This window comes from Bradysia coprophila (genome assembly GCF_014529535.1).
Source record: "Bradysia coprophila strain Holo2 chromosome X unlocalized genomic scaffold, BU_Bcop_v1 contig_79, whole genome shotgun sequence".
Classification (NCBI taxonomy): domain Eukaryota; kingdom Metazoa; phylum Arthropoda; class Insecta; order Diptera; family Sciaridae; genus Bradysia; species Bradysia coprophila.
In genome coordinates, this window is record NW_023503370.1 from 1,965,606 (window position 1) to 1,991,281 (window position 25,676).

Genomic DNA, 25,676 nt, shown 5'->3' on the forward strand with positions numbered 1-25,676 from the left:
TATCCACTTGGATCCCCCTTTTTACTCTCCGGTTCATAGTAAGCGTGCATTGTATTTTAACAAATCACGTTTACAGTGAACAGCGCTGGATCGCCACTCGAGGTATGTTGTAACTTAACCTAACAACAATCACCGTCGCTCGACAAAGTGATCGGACTAGCTACAAATTTTGTTGTAATTATCAATTTCATCGTCCAATTACCTGGGTACTCGTCACAATTATTTACCTGTACGTTCAGTTATCTGACCATTTACCTGTAGGTGCTGCTAGAGGTGTGCGCCGCCGAGTTTTCAGCCGGCGGCGCGGCTGAGCCGAGTAAATGAAGACACCGCCGCTGATTCAAAAACTTCAGCCAGCCGCCGACCGCCGCCGATGTTTTTCGTCGGCTTGAACATTTTTTAAATTTCATTAAATGTTAGAATTATCAGCTGCACAATCTATTAACAGATTTTAATTATTTAAAAAGCTATCACTCTCAAGACATTTCTGATTTTCTTAATAAGAGACTGTTTTTTACGTATACCTATCGGAGGTTTCATACTATGAAATTCATAGATTATGTTTTGTTCTGAAAGGGCTCTCACTTGTAGAGCTACTGCGCGATGGTCTTCCTAAAAACAATTTTTGACTACGGAAGGCAGAGGGATCCTTTTGAAAAACAGGCTACCTGGCTACCGAAATCGGACGCAATTTTCTAGTGGAATTTTGTAGTTGTACCAAGAAAGGACTTCGACCCTAGAAACCAAACCCTGTAAGAACAGTGTCAGTTCTCAGTCTTTTTCGATTGAAAACTTCAACTGCACATATTTCAGTGACGATGAATTTTAAACCCAATTCGGCTCAATAGTACATGTGATTACCATTCTAATGACACCCCAAACGACACTGTACGCTCGTGTAACCAAGGCTGTATACTTTGGGGAGGTCACACAGATCGCCATTTTATTAGATACGCTGGACCACATTTTTTCCACACAAACAAATTCACCAAAATTGAATTTGTATGACGTCGTAAATTCTTTGTATGAAATGTGGTGTGTAACCCGCGTATCTGCATCTGCTTGACCTCAACAAAGTATACAGCCTTGCGTGTAACTGGTGAAATTTTTGTAAGAAAAGTGCTTCTAGGAAACAAGATCTGTCAATCAATATAACCGCGATTAAAATACTTTCGATTTCGGCACACGGACTTTCAGGAAAATCACTCCCAATGCGTTTTTGCGAATGAGAATATGAGTCTTTATAAGTAACTGATGGGAGGATATTCAGGTTCGACAAGAAAACAGAAAATGCAAAATTACTTAATTCACTCGTAGTCACTAATCACTAAAAAAAGACAATTTAAATTCCCTATTAAATGGATCGGCGCGCTGCGGCTGAGCCGAGCCGCCGATAAAAAACCTGTTATGGCTGGCCGCCGCCGGAACCACTACACTCGACTAGCCGCCGCCGAGAATTTTCGCTCGGCGCACACCTCTAGGTGCTGCGATATATATACCAATCATGTATTACACCTTTACTACCTGTACATTCAGACTCGTCGGTATTTCATCATAGGGCAATTTTCATGTGTTGGTGGTAATCATTCTTTTGACTTTCGTATTCTTCAAAAAAGCTTCCTCCAATAAACCATTAGGGCGTGAAAGAAGAGAGATAACATTAAAGTCAGACATACTTACGCCCTTTTACGCAACATTCGCACTTATTGGCGAGTCAAGCGAAGATTCACACCGTCAGACCACGTTCACTCAAAGCCCTCTGTTCAACTGATCCGGGTCATGGAATAATTCAGAAGCATAGAGGCAACAACGAAGCAAAGTTAGATTTGCCCTTTCACGTACCAGTCACACTCATTCATCCCGCGAGACAAAAGCTGATTCACTACTTTACGTAAAGATCGACGTCAAACCAGATTCGCCCTTTCACGTACCAGTTACACTCATTTCGCGAGACAGGAGCAGATTCACGCTCTCATAAGGTTCGAAGTCAAACCTGATTCGCCCTTTCACGTACCAGTTACACTTATTTCGCGAGACAAAATTAGATTCACCCTTTTACGTAACGTTCACACTCTGCGGCCCCTTTACAGCCCCATTCCGTGTCTAATATACTCAAAACATATTTGTACTCACATTTGTCCAACGTACATCAATTTCAGGCCAGTCTATACTTACAAATGTTTCTCAAGGATTTCTTACATTTTCATTTTCAAGGGCTCAATTACATTGTGGGCAGTGGCATTCTTCAGTTTCTTAGGGTTTTCTTTGGACTCCTTATTTCACGAGCAGGGTGGGAGAGGCGCTTTTGCATCTCTGTTTTTCACCAATTTTGTACGATCTTTTCTGCGAAAATTTTCATTCATATGCACCGCTACGTTCTTCGTTGGCTTTTTATTCACCTTCAGGCATTTGTTTTCGAACAAAATACTTTATTTTTCACAATTTTTCTGAAAAATTTTCAGAGCAAAATTTTTTTGATGTTTACTCTTAGATCGCCTACTAACAGCCAGTCAAGGGACCTGACCCACCGAAAAGGAGTGGCCTAGTGTTAAAAAATAATCAAATATTTCGAATGAAATCGATGTAAGTATGCAGTCTACCGCAATCCTACTCTTTAAAATAAATAAATATTTGAAATAGAAATTTGGTGGAAGTATTTCATTAATTTTGTCATAAACACCACTCATAGTCCTCTCTGCTTTTTTTTTACCTCGCCCGAACAATAAATAACTTTGTACACCAGCAATGACATCCACCAATTGAGTTATACGAATTTTCTTATCGCCCGTTTAAGGGTGAAATATACGTCGACCTACACCTGTGCAATGTTGAAAGTAAAATATAATTCAAGAAAATAATCCAGCATAGATATATAGCTCCATTCCATAGTTCATTACACAAAACATCTAAAATAGTATTACCTCTGGGGAGGAAATAATGAATAAATTAAATAGTTTTGTGTAGCAAAACTCACAACTCTATAACGGCATACAATAGGTGAAATATAACAATGGAAGCATTTTTTTTAATGATTCTGTGTTTTCGCCTTTGCCTTTTAACCTTTGCTGTTTTAATTATTCAAGTTTAGTTTAAGAAATTGAAACATAGGTTTGAACACCTTCACAGCGATCACGCGATAAAAAAATGTTTAATGTCTAGAGGCATGCAATCAGCCTATAATATTGGTGTTGATTTTTCGACCGATAACGAAGAGAATGGCATACAGACATAATTTTTCTTTACCTTTTTTTTTGCCCCTTGTAATAGGACCAAACTTTAATTCCAATAATTTCATACATCCCATCCAATATATTGATTTGAAGAATTTCAAGGAGTGCCGGACAAGAGAAAATCATCATGTTTACTAATAAAATTTAATTATAATTAAAAGAAGAAATATGGGCTGTGCTTAGAAATGTAGCGGTCACGAAATGGTTTCGTCTTCCTCGTTACATTTTCCGTTACAGAATTCCAAAACGTTTTTTTTTTTCGTTGGTTGGTTATGATACATTAACATATTTGTGGGCAAAGGTCAAGTTTTGAGCATAACATAAATGAAATTAAGTTGATGAGAGAAAAATGAAAGAATTTCTGAAGTAATAAACTGATAGAGGTACTCTGATGGGCCACGCCGATGACTGGAAAACCACATTTTACATTGCCTTGCGGTAGAAGCTCAAAGCTATTTCCACACCAAAAAATGACAGAGAAAACCAACCCGCCTTTAGCTCTACAATAAAACCATTGACATAATGAATCGTGTACAGATTACGTCATGCTGGGCGAGAGGGTGTATGGCTATAATTGTGACGTCGCATTTGGAAAAAGGAAAAACTTTCTGGCTTAATCAAAGTTGTTTTTTATATAAATGATATTCGATTAAATTTTCTAGCACTTTATAGCTTACATAAATCTGTTGTAGAACGGAATTATGTGAACAAGTAACTTGCTATGCGCTTCAAATATTGAAAGTTCTCTTGAATTTTTATATCATTTAAGACTACGGAAATCTTAGGCTATTGGAGTAACTGTCAGAGATTGCAACTCACAACAAATACAGATACTAGAAAGTACAACTATACATGGCGAATGACCAGATCGCTACATAAAGAATAGGGATTCTGTCATTGTAATAAGAATTATTCTCTATTCTCTATGTGCCAGATAAGGATAGTAACAAAAATGAATTCTCACGAACCGAACCGAAAGCTCAGTGGCATAAATAACGATTTCTCCCCTCCGAAACATCGAAAGCCTCTATGTTATGCAAAACATAGTATTTACCTCGCGAAACAGTTGAAAATTATATTTTCTTGGATGACTTCCTACATTCTTAAAATGCCTATCTCGCTGAGGCTGGCTATGCCACTTTAATGAAAATTTCGTTGGCTTTTTGGGGGAAATGCATCTGAGCCATAATTGTAATCGATAAAAGCGGTCATTTTGTGACTACAGCAAAGCGAGTTTGATAAACACATCATGTGAAAAAAATCCCTACCACTTTCGCAACAGCATATGCAAATATGACTCCAATTTACACTCGTACCCTTCAATTATCTTAGTCCTTTTGTTTTACTTACGCCTGTCACCGTATTTACTTTTTGCCACTGAAATTAGTCACTGGTGACAAAAAGTAAAATTGGGTTGGAGAAGTGAAAAAATACCATCAACTTCATACGTAACCTATTATAACCTCAGCGACGAAGGGTAAGACTTTTCGTAGCGATTATTGAGGCAAGATTTATTTCCCTAGCGGTCGAAAATGGTTTATTACATTACAATAAGATAAAAAAGGAAAACAAGAGAATTGGCTTGACAAAACGCAGTAATAAGTTCAAGTTTTCGTTTAATTGTTGGCCTCGCCTTCGCCTCACATACACAAACCTCACGCAAAAACTGAACTTTTCAACTTTTTATCGCTTGTCATATAATTAACTAGTTTTTATACCAGCGTTGTGTTTTGCATTATTTTCTCCCCTTAATAGACCATGACAAAATTATGTTTTCTTGACGACTTGTCGAATGACATTTCTAATGCATCACTTTCTCTACCGTGGGAAAAAAATAGAACTTTTCTCTTTTTAACTGTCACTTTGTTTATGATTGCGAAAATGGTATGGCAAATCGATGTTGTCGTTTTGTGGAGAAAAACTGGCAAAACACAAATAACTAGGCATACAATGTGTATTGTAACACTCAGCCTGTGTCTCAGACAAACGATTACACATCTAAAAAAAGCCCTTATTATTCGCCTGCATAAATTCCTTAAAATAGGCCCTGACTTACTCGTTATTGTCGAATGAACACACTCAACGCTTGCGATCAAATGCAAAAAAGGTCAGATATGGCATTGATTCAAACAACGAAACATATTCGCATAAAGGCAATATCTTACATTTTGTGAGTTTTTGTCACGAGGAAAATCACTTTTATTACAATCATAATTTATTTTAATAACTTTCTTATTTCCATTGCATGAAATAACTTTGGTAAATTATCTTATTTTTATGCATGGTTGCATTTCATTTATTCTTAATATTATTCTTGTCGTATAATCATTTTACCGTTTATCATTTCAATCTATACATTATATGCGTTGTGTTCCTGTTGAAATTTGATTGACTTTTTTTTCTAGTTCATTTACATTCTTAATAATAAAAAAAAAATTAAAATGAATGAACGAAAGCTATAATTATATTTAATAACCTGGCGTAGTAATAATGAAAATGAATAAAGTCAAATGGTATAATATACAACAACGGTTTTTATGGATTTTATGTAAAAAAAAGGTAAAGAAAGTCGAAAAACATAAAATCTTTTAATTAGTTTTGGTCGAATTTATAGCTTCAATGAAAAAATATATTTTAATTAAAATTTGCTCATTAAATACGAAGTTAACGTGTGTAATAAGGGTCTTTGGTTCAAGTGAATGATTAATGTGGGAGGTTTGTAGAGAAATTGAATTCAGTCAAGTTTCTCTTTTTAATATTCAATAATCGCAAAAATATGACTCGTTTAAAGTTAAATGCCGCGGAAATGATGATTGAATTTAATGAAGAAAAAAAAATTCTGTAAGTTATCGTGCTGGATACTCTCTTTTTTAAAAGAAAAAACCATCGTAAAAATGCTATTAATTTCTGATTTTCGAAATTTGTGTTCCGTGTCGAGGGTGGAAACGACAGGAGTGAATCCCATGTCACCTAATTCCATTAGTGTCCATTTCCTTCGATCGACGTCAATTTCCTTCTATTGGTCTATTTTCCTCCTATTCCCATCTAATTCCTTGTATTATCCGATTGTCGTGGTATTTTCTTTTATTGTTACTATTGGTACATGAATTTATGCTAATAGAAGAAAATAGTATCGACGGAAATAGGTGCCAAATATTTTCTATTTCCTTCTATTGGCTAACCACTGCCATTTCCACAATTATGGTAGATAGAGTCAGCGGGTTTGAAATCAGGTCTGATATTAGAACAATTGATTGAAATAGGGTCAGGTTAGATCTGAATGAATCTGAACCCGAACCCGTAATTTCCTTAAGTTGAACCTGAAACCTTTTACTCGTCTTCTGGCTTGATCAGACACAGACTCTGGCGATCCACTGGGGCCGAATACAGTTCATGGTAGTAAAAAACGGGTCTACCGTCCACGAATAATTATCTACTTCATTCATGACACGATGATCGCTTTTCGCAATGAAGTCCTACATCTACTTTATGTTCTTAATTGCGTTTGTTCAAACTTTCTGAATTCTTTTATGATGTACAACCCATTGGGTTTTCTTTCGATTTCCTTTTTTGAAATTTTGTTTTTACAATTTATTGTACATTTTAATGCAATAAAGAAATAACTTGAACTATATCGGGTCGGCATGATGTACGAAAAGAGAGAAGATCATGTGCATTGAAGAAGTGGTAATTTCCTTGATACCAATAATTTAAGGCCAGTTCATTGTCGCATACATCTCAAATGTGTAGGACGTCATGAACTGGCCTTAAGGCCCGTCATTGGGAAACTCACCCATGATGCTTTCCATTGTATTCGTGCACCGACTCTTTATGTCCCCAAGGCATATTTGAACACTAAAACACTTTTTACTCGATGCAAAAACAAAATTTTGTTTTTTTGTTTTGTCGCGATAAAACACAGAAAATATTTCAACACAACTGTGACACTCCGCTATTATAAGGACTAGAATGAATGTTTGCTGTGTTCACTTCGGCGGTAAAATATTTTCATTCAAAAAAGTGTCCGACACTTCAACGATGGTAGACATTTATTAAAATTGTAACCTCTCCCACTTCTTTAGTAAGCTAACAAGAATTCGCTGAATCTAATTATGCCACCTCTTCGAACAAAAATATCGGCTGAGGTCGAATAATTCTCCGCTGAGCTTTGACAAACCTCTAATGAGTTCTAATAATTCTCCGCTAGGCTTCAGTAAGAGTCCGTCAGACCTTAGCACGTTGTAGTAAGGCAATGAAGCTAAGCGAACACTCAATAAGCATCAGCGGTTACCTAATAATTGTTGCTATGATTTAATAAGACTCCACTTAGCTTTGGCAGATCTCCGCTGAGTATCCGATTCGCTCCATTAAGCCTTCCTGGAACTTGCGTAGGCCTAACGGATACTTCCTGAAGCCGAGCGGAGAATTATTAGAGCTCAGCGGAGGTTTGTTAAAGCTCAGCGAAGAATTATTAGAGCTCAGCGGAGAATTATTAGAACTCAGCCGATATTTTTATTCAAAGAGGTGGCATAATTAGACTTCGCGAAGTCGTCTTAGCTTACTAAAGAGGAACGAACATTTATTCACGCTCAGCGCAGTCTTACGAGAGGCTAAATTTTTAATAAATGCTCTCCCATCGTTGAGAGAATGTCCGCTGAGCTCTCGTAAAGCTTTAAAAAATGGTCGATGAACATTATCGAACATTATACGTTGATTCTGTTATTGGCCGCAAAAGGCTGTTGGATTAACTGAAATAAATAAATTATTAAATGTATACGCTACCCTTTGTCAACCGTTTGATGATTGTTTTTAAATGTCCGACGCTTTTTTGAATGAAAATATTTTACCGCCGAAGTGAACACAACAAACATTGATTCTAGTACTTATAGTAGCGGAGTGTCACAGTTGTGTCGAAATATTTTCTGTGTTTTTGTCGCGACAAAACAAAAAAAAACTTTTAGTTTTTGCATCGAGTAAAAAGTGTTTTAGTGTTCAAATATGCCTTGGCGACCTAAAGAGACAATGCCCGAATACAATGGAAAGCATAAGAGGTGAGTTTCTTAAAATTTTTTTGGTGAATTTTTGTGATAAAATTTTACATACATTTTCGGGAAACTGTCCTGTCATTTCCCAATGACGGGCCTTAATGTCAACTATCATTATACAGAGAGAATAAGTTTCCTTGATTTGATCACAGGGCCGTAGGTAGACTCGTTTTTCAGGGTGTGCTCAGCTCCGAGGAAAAAAATCATTTACAAATTCATGTTATACCCTCTTGTGTTAGGTTATTCGTCTAACATTATGGATCTTACACAAATATCATGATTAGGTTTGGATCTTTCGTTGCTGATCTTCAATTAAAGGTTTATAAATTCATCTACTAGGTATTCAAATCCGATTTCCCTGTATCAGTGAATAAAAAATATTTCCACTAAAAACAAATATTCGTAAAAGAAGAGTGTTCGATCTAGTCACCATGGTGTGGAAGAGTGTTCGATCTAGTCATATTAATGAAATTACGTACAAAATATTCGAATTATTGAAACAACTAAGATTTCCTCACAATTAGTAAAATTGATTTGCAATGAATTCAGCAATATTCTGTCCGTATGATTGGTAGTATTAAGTTGCGAGCGACGCGAGCGTTTTTTTTTTGTTTAGCTTAAAACTTACTCGAGCGAAAAAATTCTAGTTCATGGCTATAGATCCATGAATACATTTTCTATCTTTCTAGTTAATTTCGAAATTCAAGCGGCTTCTTCATTTCAAATCCTTCCCCTTTTAAAGACACTTCTCCATTTGAGTCACTTTCTGATTTTCAATAAGATTTTCATCTTCTTTGTATGGCATTTCGTTTTTTTTTATTGAAAAAACATTGGAAGTCTCATTGGGAAACCGAAGACTGGACGGGAAATGCAAGCCTCGTCGGGAATCCGGTGTGAATAAAATTTTCAGATAACCGTGACTTTGGCCAAACGATTTCGTCGAGCCACTATTAAATGAACTAAATTATATTCGACAGAAAATATTCTACCTTGAACTATTATATCTCAAATTTTCAAATGTTTTAACTTTTAAAATTTCATATTTACGTATGTTCCCAACAATTTGTTCTACTTAAATCTAGTTTTTCCAATATTTATTTATTATTGAAATAAGGAAGTAATTTTTGAGTCATGTTTCTTGGCTAAATGCGGCCAAGAAACAGGACTCAAAATTTGAATTTCACGGCAACGAAACAACGAAAACAATAAGGAAGCAACTAACAAAGTTTCCATTAACGTGTATGCAAATTCACTGAATTCGAGAATTAATTTCTCGACATCCTTACCACCGATTTAGACGTGAGCTTGTTGAACTCGCACGGATACTTAAATTTTTTATAATTAGTTTGAAGGATTTTGAGCTAAAGCAGAGAATTTCAAAATTTCCCGAAAATGACGCCCTAGTCTACGACAATAAGTTCAGTTCAGTTATAATTGTCAACCACAGGGACCTAATGGTGTTCCACAGCTGCCTTGCTACGCATTGAAACTCCAGGTCTGCCTTATTTTGATTACGATTCTGATTTGAAGACGAAAGGCTGAACTGAACGCAAGATGCTCAGCTTCTGATTTTGAGTAATATATTATGTGCTACAGTTAGACTCACATTCATACAATAAAAAGATACGAATCAAAAATCAATTACGAAGCAAGATAATAAATACAGAACTTTATACAGAAATATATAGACTTAAGACTATTAGTGCCTACTGGTAGCACTACCTCAAAGGTTTATATTCCTTATAATTTTTAAGAAAAACTCAAGGCGGTCCAGGTTGTGCTCAAGAGTTTCCAGGGGGTGCTCAGCACACCTTCGCTCCTTAATAGCTACGGCCCTGTTTGATCAAAGCTAGATTTTCGATTTATTTCGTGAAATACTCTCTAATTTCTGCCAAATGCAGTAAACGGACAGGCAGACAAAATTTCACGCAGTTTAATTGAAAGAACGGGACCCGCCGCATTCCGAACATCGTTCTAGCCATTATTAGGTGTGTTGATTGAACAGACGCAGAATATTAAGGGCTGGAAATGAATGGTTGTGAAAGACTGTGGATTTTCATTTTAAACTTGAAAAAAAAATTCAATTACATTTTTTGGACATGCAAAACGACACATTTCGTGATCCAGGACCAGCGTCACACAGCCCCCACCTCCTCCCTTTTCGGTGGATAACTTTTTATCAAAATAGTCGTCTTTAATTGCAAAATAAATTTACTTAAGTGCTTTTATTATTTCGGTTAGCATTCTAATTACACCCACTTCGTTTTTACATCTCAGGATTAGCGAGAGATAGAGAAAAAGAGGAAGAAAAACAATTTCCAGCAAGTTTAGTCGCGGAGAAATGAATTTTCGAAAAAAAAGAGAGAGAAAATAACTTAAGTAACACAGCAATGTTCCCAATTACACTTTATCATCATTTACAATTTTATTTCTTGAGGGAATCGTACATAGTATTTTGAATACCAGAATGTCGTCTTTAAAATTAACATGACATGGGAGATGCTCGCAACGGCAAGAAACTGAGGTAAATTCTAATTCAATTTTTTTTCCCGTATTATCAGATGATTTTCAAATTTTCACCATGCATGCATACTGCTTCCCCCTCAACTGATTATATGAGGATAAAAATTTATGTGAAATTAAAAATGATATGAATTGAATGGTGCGGTTTTTGTGTGTATGCCGACCGCATAACACCGTATAGAGGTGTTATAAATAAAAATGCGCGTAGGGGTGACAAAATAATCAAAAAAAAGAGAAAGGAACTCAGTTTTTTAATGGTATTATTGTAAATTGTCTACCACTTTGTTTATTGCAATCGAATACTTGGCAAAATCCGATTTAAATATGATTTATTCTCGCCGACAAAATCGTTAAATGTCATAAAATTTCATTAAAATGAGTGAGTTTTCATTTTCAATTTGGTATACTTATGGATATTAAAGAAATAAATATAACTTTTATTACCAAGAATTTTTTTTATATTTCTTTTGCATGTAATTTAGCCATTTTGAGAAATATAGTATGCTACACAGCATTTTTTTTATATATACCCGTTCAATGAACCGTGTTTCGTAGACGTTTTGCGACCGTTTGTAAGTGACGAATGTAATGCATAACATTTGAATGGTTCGAATTGTTTTCGTTGAGGAATATAAAAAAGGTAAAGGGCTAGTACACGAAATATCTGAAAAATGAGGGTTTGAATCAAGTTTACATCAGACATGAAAATTTTTTGACAGATGGCTCGACGCTCATACATTGAATGTCAATATTTTTCAAGAATTTTCATGAACTTTGTACTCAATGCTAGTACAAACAGTTCGTGAGAGCATTCAAAATACATGAAAAATGAGGGTTTACATGAGGTTTACATCATACGAGAAAAGTTTAGACGTGTCCCATGCATTTTCTGTTAATGTTTTTCAATCATTTTGCATGGCAAGTATTTTTCACGAACTGTGTACAAATCAGATGAGTTTCATCTTCATCTATCAGATAAGTAAGATAAGTACACAGTTCGAAAAGACATGAAAAATGCTTCTAAAATCAGAGTTTACATCAAGCGTGAAAAATATTTGGCATTTGTCTCATTCATTATGTGTCAATATTTGTCACACTTGATGTAAACTCTCATTTTGCAAACATTTTTTGTACATTTTTCACGGTCTGTGTACTCGCCTACAGTTGATGAAAAAAGGTCTGAAAAAGCTTGAAAACAGACCCATGCAAAATTTTGACAGATAATGTATGGGAAATCTGTCAAGTTTTTTTTTAATTTGTAAAAGCTTTTTTTTCAGGCTATTTGAATTTATTTTGAATTCTCTCATGGACTATGTGAATTATCCTTAAACAACGTAAATAAGGCATCAAGGCTGAAGAAAACGTTCAATCTAATATTGTTCCATCGCACCTTGCTTACCACTTACCATTAATTTACATTTTTGTATTAAAATAAGTTGAGACAACGTAGCTTTCCACTACACCCGTCTCCCTTAACGTAGTTTACGTCCGGGCCTAAATAATTGCTGTAGGCAATCGTTCTTTCTTCGGACTTTTTTTTTGATTTCTTTCTTTGGGTTTTGCGTGGAGTGTTAACATAAAACAATTTTCTGTTTTATCGAAATCTGAAATCATTTATACGAGTTTTCGGTAAAAAAAAAATCTAAATTTCAAATGAGTTTCTTAAAAGGAAATTTGTGTTTTCATTGGTTGAAACAATCAATATGGTGTTTTATTTCGCGTACATTTACATTGTTATGACAATAATATGTACTATACGGTTGGATCGTAAAACTCTTTTGAATTGTGTGTAACCAAACCGAAACAAGGAAGCCAATTAAATTATTTCTGTAAATTTAAATTGAGACATTCACGTCGGCTAAGCCTGGGCTGGCACAAGGTTGTATACTGTTGGGGGCGTAACCGCCTCAATGTTTACATTTTACATCCTTGGGCTGGTATGAATAGCTGCGGTTTTGCAAGCAAAATGTAGAAACGTTGACTTAGAATAGTCAGTTTGAGATTAGAGAGCTTCGAGACCACTATTGCTTGGGACGACCAGTAATTGTTTTGTGGTATCACTTTCATATTAAAAATTTATAGAAATTCAACCCGCTTCCTGCTTCTCTACCTCTATGTGTCTATCTGATAGGTAATTAGGTAGATGTCGCAGGCTATGTGTGCATAATATAACTCAGTGACTTTCATGTCTGCATCTCGGTGATAAACGTTTTTTTGGGCACACGACGCATTCTCCTACGGCCTATGAGGCCGAGTGTGATAATACACATTGTGTACCCAAAAAACATCGTCGTCTTGTGTTTCCTGTCACATAAAATCCTACATCCGTGATATCTTTATTGCATGCACACCACACAGCAGTTGTATTACCATTTAACTTAACTGCTGCGGAGGAACCAACCAACTACTGCCTCAATAATCTCAAAAGTCCAGAAAGGAATCCATAAAAATCTGAAAATTCCCTCAAAATCCTGAAGTTTTAGAACGGGGAAGATGGTAGAGCATGTGGAGTAGAAACCACGCTATTACTAATAATTCCAAAAATCCACCATTAGACCTCAGGAATGGACTTACTTCAAAAATTCCAGAAATACCAACATTTTTTTCCGCTTCAAACCCTTTTCCACAAAAATTATGTTCGCCCGCGTTTCAGAAAATTCTTTACCCGATTCTGCAATCAAATGTTTTATTTGTATTTGAATTTTATTTGAATTTACCGGCCAAATCAAACGCGAACATCTTAACGTACATTGTTTGCCACATTTAAGCCGAATACTATCTTAACCTAATTTAATTTAAATGGTAACTTCAACGTTCACATTCGTTGAGTGGTTATCAGTGAGTGTTTATATTTTTTTGAACACACTTCGCAGCATTGGCAAGTACGAATGAGACGGTGTGACACAAGTTTTCATACTTGCAGTTTGTACAACTACAAAATAATTATTCTTAGAGTTTCCGTTCTACAGGAAATTACCGTTTCATTCACTTTTATTATTTTTCATTCGCGAATGCGGGAAATAGAATTTTCTGTGGAAATATCTTGTGCGGAATTGCTAATCGGTATTTTTCGCTCTGATGGCCTGAATGGATAAACTTCGTCATAAAAGTTGTATATAACAACTCAAACAGTGAATGCAACAATTCACCGAATTAAACTGATTGCCCCTCAGAGTTTAAATTCTTCTCAATTATTGAGAACGTGAATAAAAACCTTGAATGCGGAAAATCGTTCACCGCACATCAATATGTGTTTTTCGACGAAAAACAAATAACCTTAGCACTTTTTTTTTAGTGGCGTAGCGTTAGTAATGCAGATTCAAAAATGTAAAGCATATCTGGAGTTGATTAGCATTTCAAATAAAAAAGTTTCCTGTGTAACGGGTTATGTTTCAAAGGGCGCCGCACAAGAGTTTCGCAATAAATGTATGCACGGTGTATATATGTCTTATGAAATATAAGTTGAAATTGGTATGGGTAACTTCATGGCTTCATTATACATATTGTTAAGTATTTCTCCCATATATTCATAACCAACATACAAAAGGTTTAATGTTTTATCCTTTATTCTAAAGTAATATTTAATTTTTTTTCTTTCATTTTTTCTTCTATACTTGAAAAGTCTTTTCCTTTAACCGGTAATGCAGACAATTCTGTGCACTATTTCAGGAATATGAAACGAGTATAAAGCCGAGTTTAATATCCTTTTAGCCTGCATGTGAAGCGAATATTGGTGCTATATGCATGATAATATTAAACATTACAGTTATAATGCATAAATATACTTGCACTGTTACGTATTGCAAAAAAGTAGCAATGGCAATGGAAACAGCGCAATTTGAATGGAACTATCTCAACTGGTTGCAAAATCTTGCAAAAGTACGTTATATTTTGTGAAAGTTCTGCCGAAATTTAAATAGATTTTTATTTTTATTTTACATTATTCGGATACTGTTGCAAGCGAAAAAATAAAATAAAAAAAGAACACACACTGTATAGTGAAGCATTTCTTAGTACATAGATCTGAGGGTCTTATGGAGCGTGTCGACGCAATCTTAATATTCCGACAGATGTCGAAATAAGCGACTCCATGTTTTATAGTTAGTAATATGCTTGGGTTGCTGTAAATTAACCACCAAATCGTTTCATTTTCAAAGAATCCGAGCGGAGCGAGCGATTTTTTTTTTTTAGATGAAGAGTTCGCTGTATTAACTTTTAGAGAAGATTATTATCTGTGCGGCACAGAGAAAACCGGAGAAGACCTGAAAAAAGAGGACAAAGAGGACGTTTCATCAAAAAAGTGATGCTCTTAAAATTTTTGTAAAAAAGAAGAACGAGACGAAAAAAGAGGACATGTCTACTAAAAAGAGGACGAATGGGAACCCTTAAAATACGGAAACTGGCTCTCGGATGAAAAACTCGGATTCAGAACTGATTTATTGTAATAATTATTACATGGATCGAAAACAGTACTTTTCATGTCTCAAGCACTACTTTCGACGTCCGCGTAAAACCCATACATAGCTCCTGATAAAAAGTAAAAGTAAAGTCTCGGAACCGTCTCTGAATCAACGAAACAAATGCAGAGCTTACTATGATTTCAAGAAAAAATTTAAATTTTTTGACCTTTTACCTTTGTAAATCAAAAATCTACAAAAAACATGCGCTGTCATGGTCCATTGTTCAAATCCATCATCATTTAATTTGATTCAGTCAAGGAAAGAAAATACGTAATGTTAGTTTGTTGACTCATAAGCTGTACCGTTCGAATTTTTTTATTTTCTTTAAATGTTGCTTGCCTTCACGCTTTATAGTTCATGTTTGCAAATATTTATTGAATGAAAATCCATTATGAAAATTGACTTTCCGTATCTAAAAGCATTTTACTAACGGCACTGTTGGTTTAAAGTCTTAATAAGTTTACTTTTTTCACGTTAAAAATTCAACTGGAAAATTGAAGTAAATGAAAAACTTTATCCGACTGATGCATCCACGAAGTGCGACATAAAATAAACTATGAAATGCCGCTATACACATTATGGTACATAATTTCAGAACGATTTTCGATTTTTGTACCACAAATACGATAAGAGTTAACAATATTATTCAGAGAGATGTTAACAGATGGCGTTGCTTCCGCCACACGGCAGTGGCTGGAACCTTCTGTTATCATCTCTTACATTGTTATGTCCTATTCCTGCCGAGTTGTGGTTTCGACCATTTTCCACATATTTTGGCTCAGTCACGCTTACCTTAGGAGTGATATCGCCAAAACTTGAACCACCTTTGGAGAAAATAAATACAATGGTTCGGCGATCCGGGCAAGCTATAGCTCGACTGAATCGTCTTTCAAAGTGATTCAGTGAAAAGTGATTGCATGTCAAAGGGTAGTGAAAATAGTTTTTTTGTGAGAGCTCGAGATAGACACGTTTCTAATAAATGAAATTTTGTAGAAATATAGGCCTTTGACAGACCTTCATAAAAAGTATAATCATCGGTAAGGGCCGCCATCCGTTCTGGACTTATGACTGAAAATATGGTCAATGTTTCGACAGTCCTGCTGGCTTGCAACAGAACTTTTCCGCGGAACTGACCATAGGGTCTTGCAGCTGGACTTACCCTCTTTCGTTGCATGTTCTAATATGTAGACAAGATTTTCCAAATTTCATAAGAGCTCCATTGGTCGTATGGACAACGTCCTATATGAATTAGCACGTGGCTATTAGTGGCCATATTGCGGTCGGCTAGCTAGAATAGAGCTCAAAGCAATGAGATTAAGGAGGATTTTCGAAAAATAAGGACAATTAGAGGTGTCGGTTGTATTTTTGGATATATGGGTATACTGTAGCAGTATGGAGACTTCTCTTTTATTATAGCAAATCATCTGGCATTAAAATACTAGCAACACTTGCTGTGATCAGTGTCACGAAACAACCAGACACAAAAGCTCTCAAAACAACTTTCGTTATTGACGTTCTCCTTTCCGGTGCCAATGCCGACAATCCTCCGACCATAATGCCAATCGAAGATGGATTAGCAAAACTGCATATTGCAAATGTTGCTATTGCAGCCGAACGTTTCTGCCAAGAAAAATGTTAGTTTACCTTTGAAGTGTTATCCACCTCTGACAATAATCCACTCACAGATATCTCATTATTTTCAATATATTGACCCAATACACGGAACGCGACGAATTCATTGACTACGGTTTTAGTTCCGATTACATTTCCCACTGCTTCGCAGTCTTCCCAAGCGACTCCAATTAACCAGCTGACCGGCATAAATACTTTGCCCAACACAAATTGTATTCCTATATCTTCAAAGCCGAGAAGAATGGTAATCCATTTCAAAAGTGAATCGGCAAACGCCACAACAGCCACAAATGCAACCAAATTGGCAATTATATTTAAAACTAACACTATTGCCTGACTAGCGCCGTTCGAAGCAGCATCTAATACTGATGCGTCGGTTCTATAGCAAAATATAAAATTCAATTTTCTTTAAATAATTTACATCGAGACTGTAGAGACTAACGATTTTTCCAATTTAATGTTGCTCATTGATGTGAGTGATTCCTCATGTTCTGGATAAACCAATTTTGCGAAAAACAAAGACGCTGGCGCAGCCATAACTGTGGCTGTGATTAGGTGCTGTGGTTGGGCACCAAATGAAATGTAGGCAGCCATCACAGAACCGGACACGGTTGAAAACCCAGAAACCATTACAGCATGAAGTTCAGAGTGCGTTAGAACATTGATGTACGGCTTTATGACTAACGGACTTTCAGTTTGTCCTAAGAAAATATTTCCTGCAGCGTTGACACTTTCACAAATGGTTGTTCCAAGAACCGACTGCAGAATCCATCCCAATTTGAAAAGAATCCATTGCATTGCTCCCAGATAATAGGAAACTGATACACATAGACTGAAGAAGAATATAATTGGCAGCACGGCGAAAGCAAATACTCCCATTTCGTGAACAAGAAAATCTCCGAAAACAAACGCTGCTCCTTCCTTACCAAAATCTAAAAATGCAGCCACCTTTTCACCGAAACATTCGAAAATTTCACGTCCGACTGGCCATCGTATGAAAACAACGCCTAGTAGGAACTGGAAAAAAAATCCGCACGCAACTGGACGCCATACGATAAGTCGTTTGTTTGCTTGAACGAGAAAAAATTCAAATTTGTATGGGCATAATAGTTTACCTCTATTGAGTGGAGGAATGCATAGAAGTTTTGATCTACTATATGTACTTGCTTGTCCAAGCAAGGACGTAATATACTATTAATTCTACCTGAGATCAAAAATCCAATAGCTATAAACACTGCAATTCCACCTAATGCCCGCAATCGTGTAAAATCGTCACGTGTTTCAAAAATGGAATATCCAATTAAAACTGCCAATACTAACGCAACCAAAATTGTTTTCTGAAGGCTGAGGAGGATGCAAATTCATAACTCGTTATCGATGAACGACGGACATGTTAAATTTTACAACTTGGTCAATAATAGGCGGAGCTGCGCCAATAATAATCAATTGAGCTTGAAACTTTTAAGAGCTTCCGAGCGTACGCTGAAATTGTAGCCTACATTTCTGCGTTTCGAAATTTTTGATCGCTGATATCTTTTTACGAGAGCCCTGTTTGAAAAATGTACGACCACAGTTTCGAGTAAAAATATGTCAGCTTTGAATAAAAAATAAAATTGTCTGTGAAAGTTCCATATGCTTTGAGGAAAATGTACCTTTGATGCAAATTTGGGGCATCGGTACAGTTTTCTCAAAGCACATGAAACTTTCACAGACAATTTTATTTTTTATTCAAAGCTGACATATTTTTACTCGAAACTGTGGTCGTACATTTTTCAAAAAGGGCTATCGTAAAAAGATATCAGCGATCAAAAATTTCGAAACGCACAAATGTATGCTACAATTTCAGCGTACGCTCGGAACCTCTTAATCCTTCTTTCGTATTCTCTAGAGGCTTTTTAGTTTTTCGATATTATCTTCCGAACCATATTGTCGATTGATTGTCGGGCTCAAAATTCATAATTTTCTACTACATTTAAACGAAATATAGTTTATCAAAATCGGTTCAGTATTTCCTGAGATATCGGAGATACGCCCACGATAAGATTTCTGAAAAACTGGCAAATGTGTCTGCGAGTTGTCAACAAGTGGCGTCAAGACCAAAAGATGTTGGACAATGTGGAATCTTTTCAAAAGTTCGAGTCCGTGCAGCATTTTTTGTGTTTGGAGCGATAGAACCGAAGTTATAAATACTTAACATGTCACTATAAAATTCACATTCTTACAATCCTTTAAAAATTCGTCTGAACAAACGACCAATCGGTTCTAGCACCGAGCTGTATATCATTGTTCCGAAATATCGTTTGAATATTTTGAAATAGAACACACCCAGATATACTGCACCGACAACGAGCAATAACATTCCATACGGAGAACATAATCTTAAGGTGCAATCATCCATGCATGTCTTCCCTGTGAAATGAATTCATATTTTCACTGTTTTAGCCACATATGCAACGAACGACACAAACTTACTTGTTACTTCAATGTAGTGATAAGTAACATACGAGAAGTATCCAGCGATGACAAGATGAAGGAAAATGTTAAAACCAACATTGTAAATTAGATGATTTCTCCAGTCCCTTTTCTGTGTTTCAACGTCGTCACTTTCGTTGTCTTCATAAGATTTGATTATTTTTTCATGGTTAGTTGAAATAGGGCTCTACACAGAGAAAAAGAAGAGGTTAGAAGTTAAATATCCTCAGGAGTTGGTGGTAGTTATTTTCTTGTTATTTTCCGAATATTTCTACACTTGACAAATTTTACTAGAAAAGCAATTTCTTACTTTCCGAATTTTTTCTTGTTAGACAACTTTTCATGCAAACAACATTTTAAATAACTTAAGGCGCGTGAACATTGTGAACCGAAAAAACATGCTTGCAAATTTTTGAAAAAATGATTACAGTGGCCTACTTTCAATTTTGTGCACTATTTCGATTTCGATTCACCTTTTTGACCAGCTGGTCCTTATAAATAAACAACATCAGTTATTTTTATAATCAGAAGTAGATAAAAATGGCAACAATGGTTTGTTTATTATCGTTAACGAGAGTTTTGGTTCTCCTTGATTTTCCGGTTGACCGGAAAATCAAGGAGAACCAATACCCTGATTCATTGTTTCCACGGTCAATACAACTAAAGAGAGTGAGAGTGAGAGAGTGAGATCAGTTATTTTTTAATGCATATAGATGCACTAGGTGACAATGTATGCCATGGATATAAAAAATAATTCCTTCCATTTTATTTATACTGAGTATATCGAGTATATCGCGTATATTCTGAATAAATCCAGTATAACGAGTATATCTTCATATATTCCGTATATCGAGTATAAGTCGCATGTGTTTGACAGCTGCCACATTTAAAAAAATGGAATAGTCGCACTTTTTGTGTTCTAGGTATGAAATAGTATGTTGTGTTACAAGTATTGTAATGTTGATTTTTTCAGCACTAGACCCAAGTTTTCCTTACGAGCGGAGCGAGTAAGAAAAATTGGGTCGTGTGCTGAAAAAATCTCATTACAATACGTGTAACACATCATGCTTTGTGCCAACCGAGAATTGAAATAGACAAATGCACAAAAATTCAGAATTTTCATTGTAAACAATCACTCTTCGAATTTGATCGATCACGTTGCTTTGCATTTTTTTTAACTCTACACATACGGCTGGTATCATCTATTTTTAGAACAAAAGAAGAAGAATAGATTTCCAAGAATTCTGTAAATTCGTTACCATTTCAATTCTCGGTGGCACAATAGTATTTTGTGCCACCGAGAATTGAAATACGACGGATTTCAATATCGATAACTAGATTGAAATGTCCAAAATTACAACACCCGTTTTCATGGCTTATTACAACACTCAAACCAGTGTTGAAATGAAATTCGTATGAGTTATTACAGCATTCGTTTTAAAAAAATGCAAAGCAACGTGATCGATCAAATTCGAAGAGTGATTGTTTACAATGAAAATTCTGAATTTTTATGCATTTGTCTATTTCAATTCTCGGTTGGCACAAAGCATGATGTGTTACACGTATTGTAATGAGATTTTTTCAGCACACGACCCAATTTGGGTCTAGTGCTGAAAAAATCAACATTACAATACTTGTAACACAACATACTATTACATAACTAGGGATAAAAAGATGAAAAGTAGAGTTTTCGTGTGAATTTTGTTGATCCGAGGCGAAGCCGATGTCAATAAACATACGAAAACGAGACTTCATTTTTATTCCAAATTATGTAATGGATTTTACATGCTGAGGACATCGAAAAAAGTGCTTAAAACATGAAAAGTACGGTTTTCGACGCATGTAGCATGTAAAACATGTTTTCGTAGAAATTCTGTTTCTAACTCCCTTTATGTAAATGTCATCCTTTAATCACAAAATTTACAAATATCCGTCCCTTGGTTTCGGAGATCCCAAATAATTACATTTCAGAAGCTTCGTCAACAAAATCCTCTCATTTTAGATATATTAAAAAAATCTCCTTTTAAGACCGCTCAATATTCATTAATTCCTTAGGTCTTCTCGATTTACTAAAAATGTGAAGTTCACAATGGTTGTACAAACTCTATCGGGATTCGCCCAGTTTAAGTGACTACTCACGGTACTACTCGTGAGGATTCATTCCAACATTCCAAAAAAAACAAAATACTACTCGTGAGTAAGTCATATAACAAACCCTAAAATTCATAGAATCTAACCGCAGAATATCCTCTATGTAGTGTTAAACATGAATAAAACCAAAAACGTCAAAAAGTTTTCAAGCGAACATATATTGTACGTAAAAGAACGACGTAAAATTTAAATCTTAAATCAGAAAGATATGTCAATAATAAATTAAAATTATATCTTCGAAGTGGGCTTCCAAGAAATGGTATTCTTAAAATACATATATTTACACTCTATCAAATGGTATTTTTGATAAGATTACATAAACGTAACAGCTCTATTTTTGAAGTTTTTGAATATGAATGAGGAATGAAGAAAGTGAGCAAATGTCAACGATAAACGAAATTAAATTTTTCTGTTTTGATATTTAGCGAATATAAATCAGATATCTCTGCTGTGCTACGCAGGGTTCGAAAAACTTTGTTTTGTTTTCGGAATAAAAATTGGTTGATGTTCTTTTATGTAATTATTTGCAATTCGAAAAGAATTACGTGAAAGTTCGGGAAAGGCATTTTTCGTAAAGGGAACATTGAACTAAAGCTGATTGAACAGCAGAATAGGTTTAGTGTTACCCGAATTTTCTTCATAAAAACCTGAAACCTGACAACAGATTCGGCCTGATTATCAAGTCTTCCGTTTTGTTTTTAGTTGTGTAGAAACTATACTAACAGTCTTTTACGACCATTAACAGGTTCAGCCAGGACCACCGCCTTCACATGACTTACAAACCACGCCTCGAAGTATACGAATACTTTCGAAGGAAAATTAGGTGCTTAATTGATATCACGTCTAAATGTAGGCTAGTTAAATGCGCACAAATTCATCGTATTTCGGTACGTCATACGGTTCATTCAGTGTTTATTAGTCGTTGCCGTCACTAAACTCACACCCAAATTATAAGCTATGAACTTTAGAACGTTAACCAATGTAAGTCGCTAGAAAAAATTCCATATGGACTTGTGTGACACGCCAATCGAACCCGAACCATTTTGGTGGAGGGCACGTCATTCTGTCGATTTGTAAATATTGTACAGTCGTTTCATTTTAATTACGAACATCATAAGATATTTCAAAGTTTTAAATGTCAAGAATGTCAGCATTGTTAAAGAGTCATTCATATACCACACGTGCGCATATTGCACGCTCTTTCTATTGAATTTTTCTTTTGTAATTTGACATTATTGACATATAAAACTTTAAAAAATAAAATTGTTCATCCGAGACAAACTTTTCTGCATTTTTAGTTTTTCATTTATTTGCACTTCTGAATGTCACGCAGATATTTGAACGATTTTTCCGAGTGTTTAAAACTTTCAAGTATAGTGTTGCTTCAAACAACCAACTCGAGAGCGTGCAATAGTTGCGTTGCAAACTGAGTTTAACCACAGATTTTCAATAATACTCTACACGTATTTGTAGTTACGATTATCACACCCGTCAAATTTAGTAAATGGAAATAATTGACGAAAAATTGTAACCCTGTGGTTTCATATTCGGAACCAGCGTCAACTTATCCATTAATTAATATTAGTACATTATGATACCGGGAAATATTGCCAGCGTTAATAATGTAGGCTTATGAACTCTAGGTAAATAATAATAACGTCACATAATCACACACTATGGCAGAATTAATGTTCGACATAATACTGCAATGCTATAAAAAAAACCTTTTAAATTGAAAATGAAACAGATCCTCTTTCATAAATTGATGATTTTCCTGAGTTGATCGAGAGTTATGTCCAATCAAACGAATCAACTTGAAAACAAAATTCTTATGCCAACTTCTTGATTGACGAACTCAAAACTATCATCGAAACTGAAAAACATTTTCACTATATCTGCACAACATAATCAAACATAATCTTTGAAGATACGAAATTTCATAGTAGGTTAAGTCCCTCTTAGTGGAGTTTGTAGCTCGAGCCGACGGTTAGGGATGCAACCACACAAGAGAAAATACAAAGTTGTAAACAATTACGTAAGTGAGTCAATGAAGTAACGACTCATTCACCGGTGGAAGTGAGCACAATTATTTCTTTAAAACTGCCTAGTGAAGGGGTGACTCGTTTTTATATTTGAACGTTAATTTTGATGTTAAACTTACATCTATTGCGTCTTCCAATTTCTCTAAGCTAACATTTTGTATTTCACTCATTTTTCCACTTTTATTAATCCAAATTGGATTATAAATTGAACTGTCTCTCTTATATGCGAATCTTTAATAATTATCACAAGTGTCTTTCTAATTCAACTGTACATTCATCAATAATTTTACTATAACCTTTTCATGGCTTTCACATCGGTGTGTCATAAAAATATCAGTTTTATCGGCTAATAAGTTGATAACTTTTTTTAAACTGATTTCAGAATTAGTTGGAAAATAGATATAAATATGAGTTGCTGTAGGTGTATCCGGTAGCCTACTAGGAGCTTTAGTTAGAGTGAAATTTCAGCTTGAATTTGCTTCAGCTGTTTTTCAGCTGATTCACGCAAACAATCAAAACTGTTTAAACGCTTTTATACGATTTTACCGCGCGTGCGTGTAGCAGCTTAAACCGTATATGAACTGATCCACATATATAGTCAAAGCTGGCTATGCTTAGCTTTGACTATATGTGTGGATCAGCTGAAAAACAGCTCATGCAAATTCATGCTGAAATTTCACTGGCTTCAACTGTAACCAATGTTAAACCACTACCGGGATGGTGGACTATCACCGGTCAAAATTAGAAGCATAATAAGAATGTCATCTTCGAGAAATTTATTCTTTGGTCAAAATAGAATATACGAGTCAATAAACGTTCTTAAAAAATCGCTGTCCTGTCCCAGCGCGGTCCAAGAAGTACATCGAAAACAACCCATACAAAAAAATAACCCGAAAAACAAGTCATACGTTCCACATGTAATGAAAAACCACATGAAAACAATTCAGAACAGTCCATGCGATTTGTACGACAAATCCTTTGGGTGCGCGCTGGGTCAGCATCACACTTTTTTTTCACAACATTTATGGACATGACTTTTCTCAGAGACGGTCAATCTACTGCAAACCACATTCTATTGATAAAATTGAAAACGGGATAATATTTTCGATCATTATTAAAATGATTGTTGAAAAGGTACTGATAAAACAAGTAATTGTACCGTTATGTAATCAACCAATATATGACTCGGTAGCATATTAACGGCAGATTTATTTTCATTATTGGTAGTTTTGTTTTATTGGAGGAATAATTTTAAATATTGGTAGTTAATTAGGATTCATTCGAAACACATTTGTGGTCGTTACGGTAGTTTTATATTTAAAAAAAAAGTTTGGTGAAACAATATTATCGAAAATGTAGAAAAAAGCTCGGTTTCATAACTGTTTTATTGTAAACATTTTAAATTGAAAAGTTGAGAGTGAAAAATTCTACTCGACAAGACATTCAGTTCACCGTGTATTATGGCAGTGCTTGTGAAAAACTTTTTTTTTTGTATTGTGTGGTGGTATATATAGTGATCCTCAGATTATTATTATTAAAATCTTTGAAATTTGAAATATTTTTTCCATAAAACATCAAAAAGCAAGCATCCTGTTAATCAAGTCACCTGTTGACTCATTGTGTTAATTGTTTAGGGAAATGTCATCTTTTGAAATTCTATTTCTATGCGAAATATTATGAATCGGACCTGCACACGAGGAGTACTTCTTTCGGTTTTGCAACTCATTTTCTTACAAAAAAATGTAAAAAAAATCAACAAATTGGTTTACGAAATGAAAAGAGTACCGATAAGAATATTCAATGGTACCGATAAGTTTTCTACCCATAAAAGGGTAGCATTTATAACGATTATCGGTAAAACTCTCTGATTTAAACGATGTGAACTTTGAAGACCGACATATTTCCTGTTTCTATGTTTTACTTGATTACTCCATGTAAAAATACACGCAAAACTAAAAAAAACAGTCAAAATCACAAAACAGAAACACATTTTCAAAATTCCGTGCACTGCCAAGGCTGTATACTTTGGGGAGGTCACGCAGATACAGATACGCGGGTTACACACCACAGTTGATGATAAAATGGTCGATTTCATACAAAAATTCACCTACTCTGATGATT

General features: G+C 35.2%; 1 protein-coding gene and 1 long non-coding RNA gene across 2 annotated transcripts; both read right to left on the reverse strand.

Moving 5' to 3' along the window:
* Nucleotides 1–1,606: 1,606 nt before the first annotated feature.
* Nucleotides 1,607–15,296, reverse strand: LOC119070477. Its single transcript, XR_005086523.1, has 3 exons — nucleotides 15,254–15,296; nucleotides 13,169–13,175; nucleotides 1,607–1,616 (listed from the first exon to the last, which is right to left on the reverse strand). It is a non-coding gene; the product is annotated as an uncharacterized LOC119070477 (long non-coding RNA).
* A 1,342-nt stretch (nucleotides 15,297–16,638) lies between these two features.
* LOC119070476 (uncharacterized transporter YutK-like) lies at nucleotides 16,639–23,816 on the reverse strand. Its single transcript, XM_037174833.1, has 7 exons — nucleotides 23,675–23,816; nucleotides 19,363–19,549; nucleotides 19,113–19,299; nucleotides 18,095–18,234; nucleotides 17,333–17,960; nucleotides 16,942–17,269; nucleotides 16,639–16,878 (listed from the first exon to the last, which is right to left on the reverse strand). The coding sequence occupies exons 1-7, from the start codon at nucleotides 23,723–23,725 to the stop codon at nucleotides 16,669–16,671; spliced, it is 1,731 nt and encodes a 576-aa protein (XP_037030728.1). The 5' UTR covers nucleotides 23,726–23,816; the 3' UTR covers nucleotides 16,639–16,668.
* Nucleotides 23,817–25,676: the final 1,860 nt, after the last annotated feature.

What these genes read in the sequence shown, in the direction of transcription:
- LOC119070476 (XM_037174833.1), bottom strand. Translation starts at nt 23,725, where the DNA reads ATGAGTGAAATACAAAATGTTAGCTTAGAGAAATTGGAAGACGCAATA. An exon ending in AGACGAATTTTTAAAGGATT is followed by an intron (nt 18,235 to 19,112) that starts GTAAGAATGTGA and finishes CATCCTCCTCAG; the next exon opens with CCTTCAGAAAACAATTTTGG. An exon ending in TATTGGATTTTTGATCTCAG is followed by an intron (nt 17,961 to 18,094) that starts GTAGAATTAATA and finishes TTCTCGTTCAAG; the next exon opens with CAAACAAACGACTTATCGTA.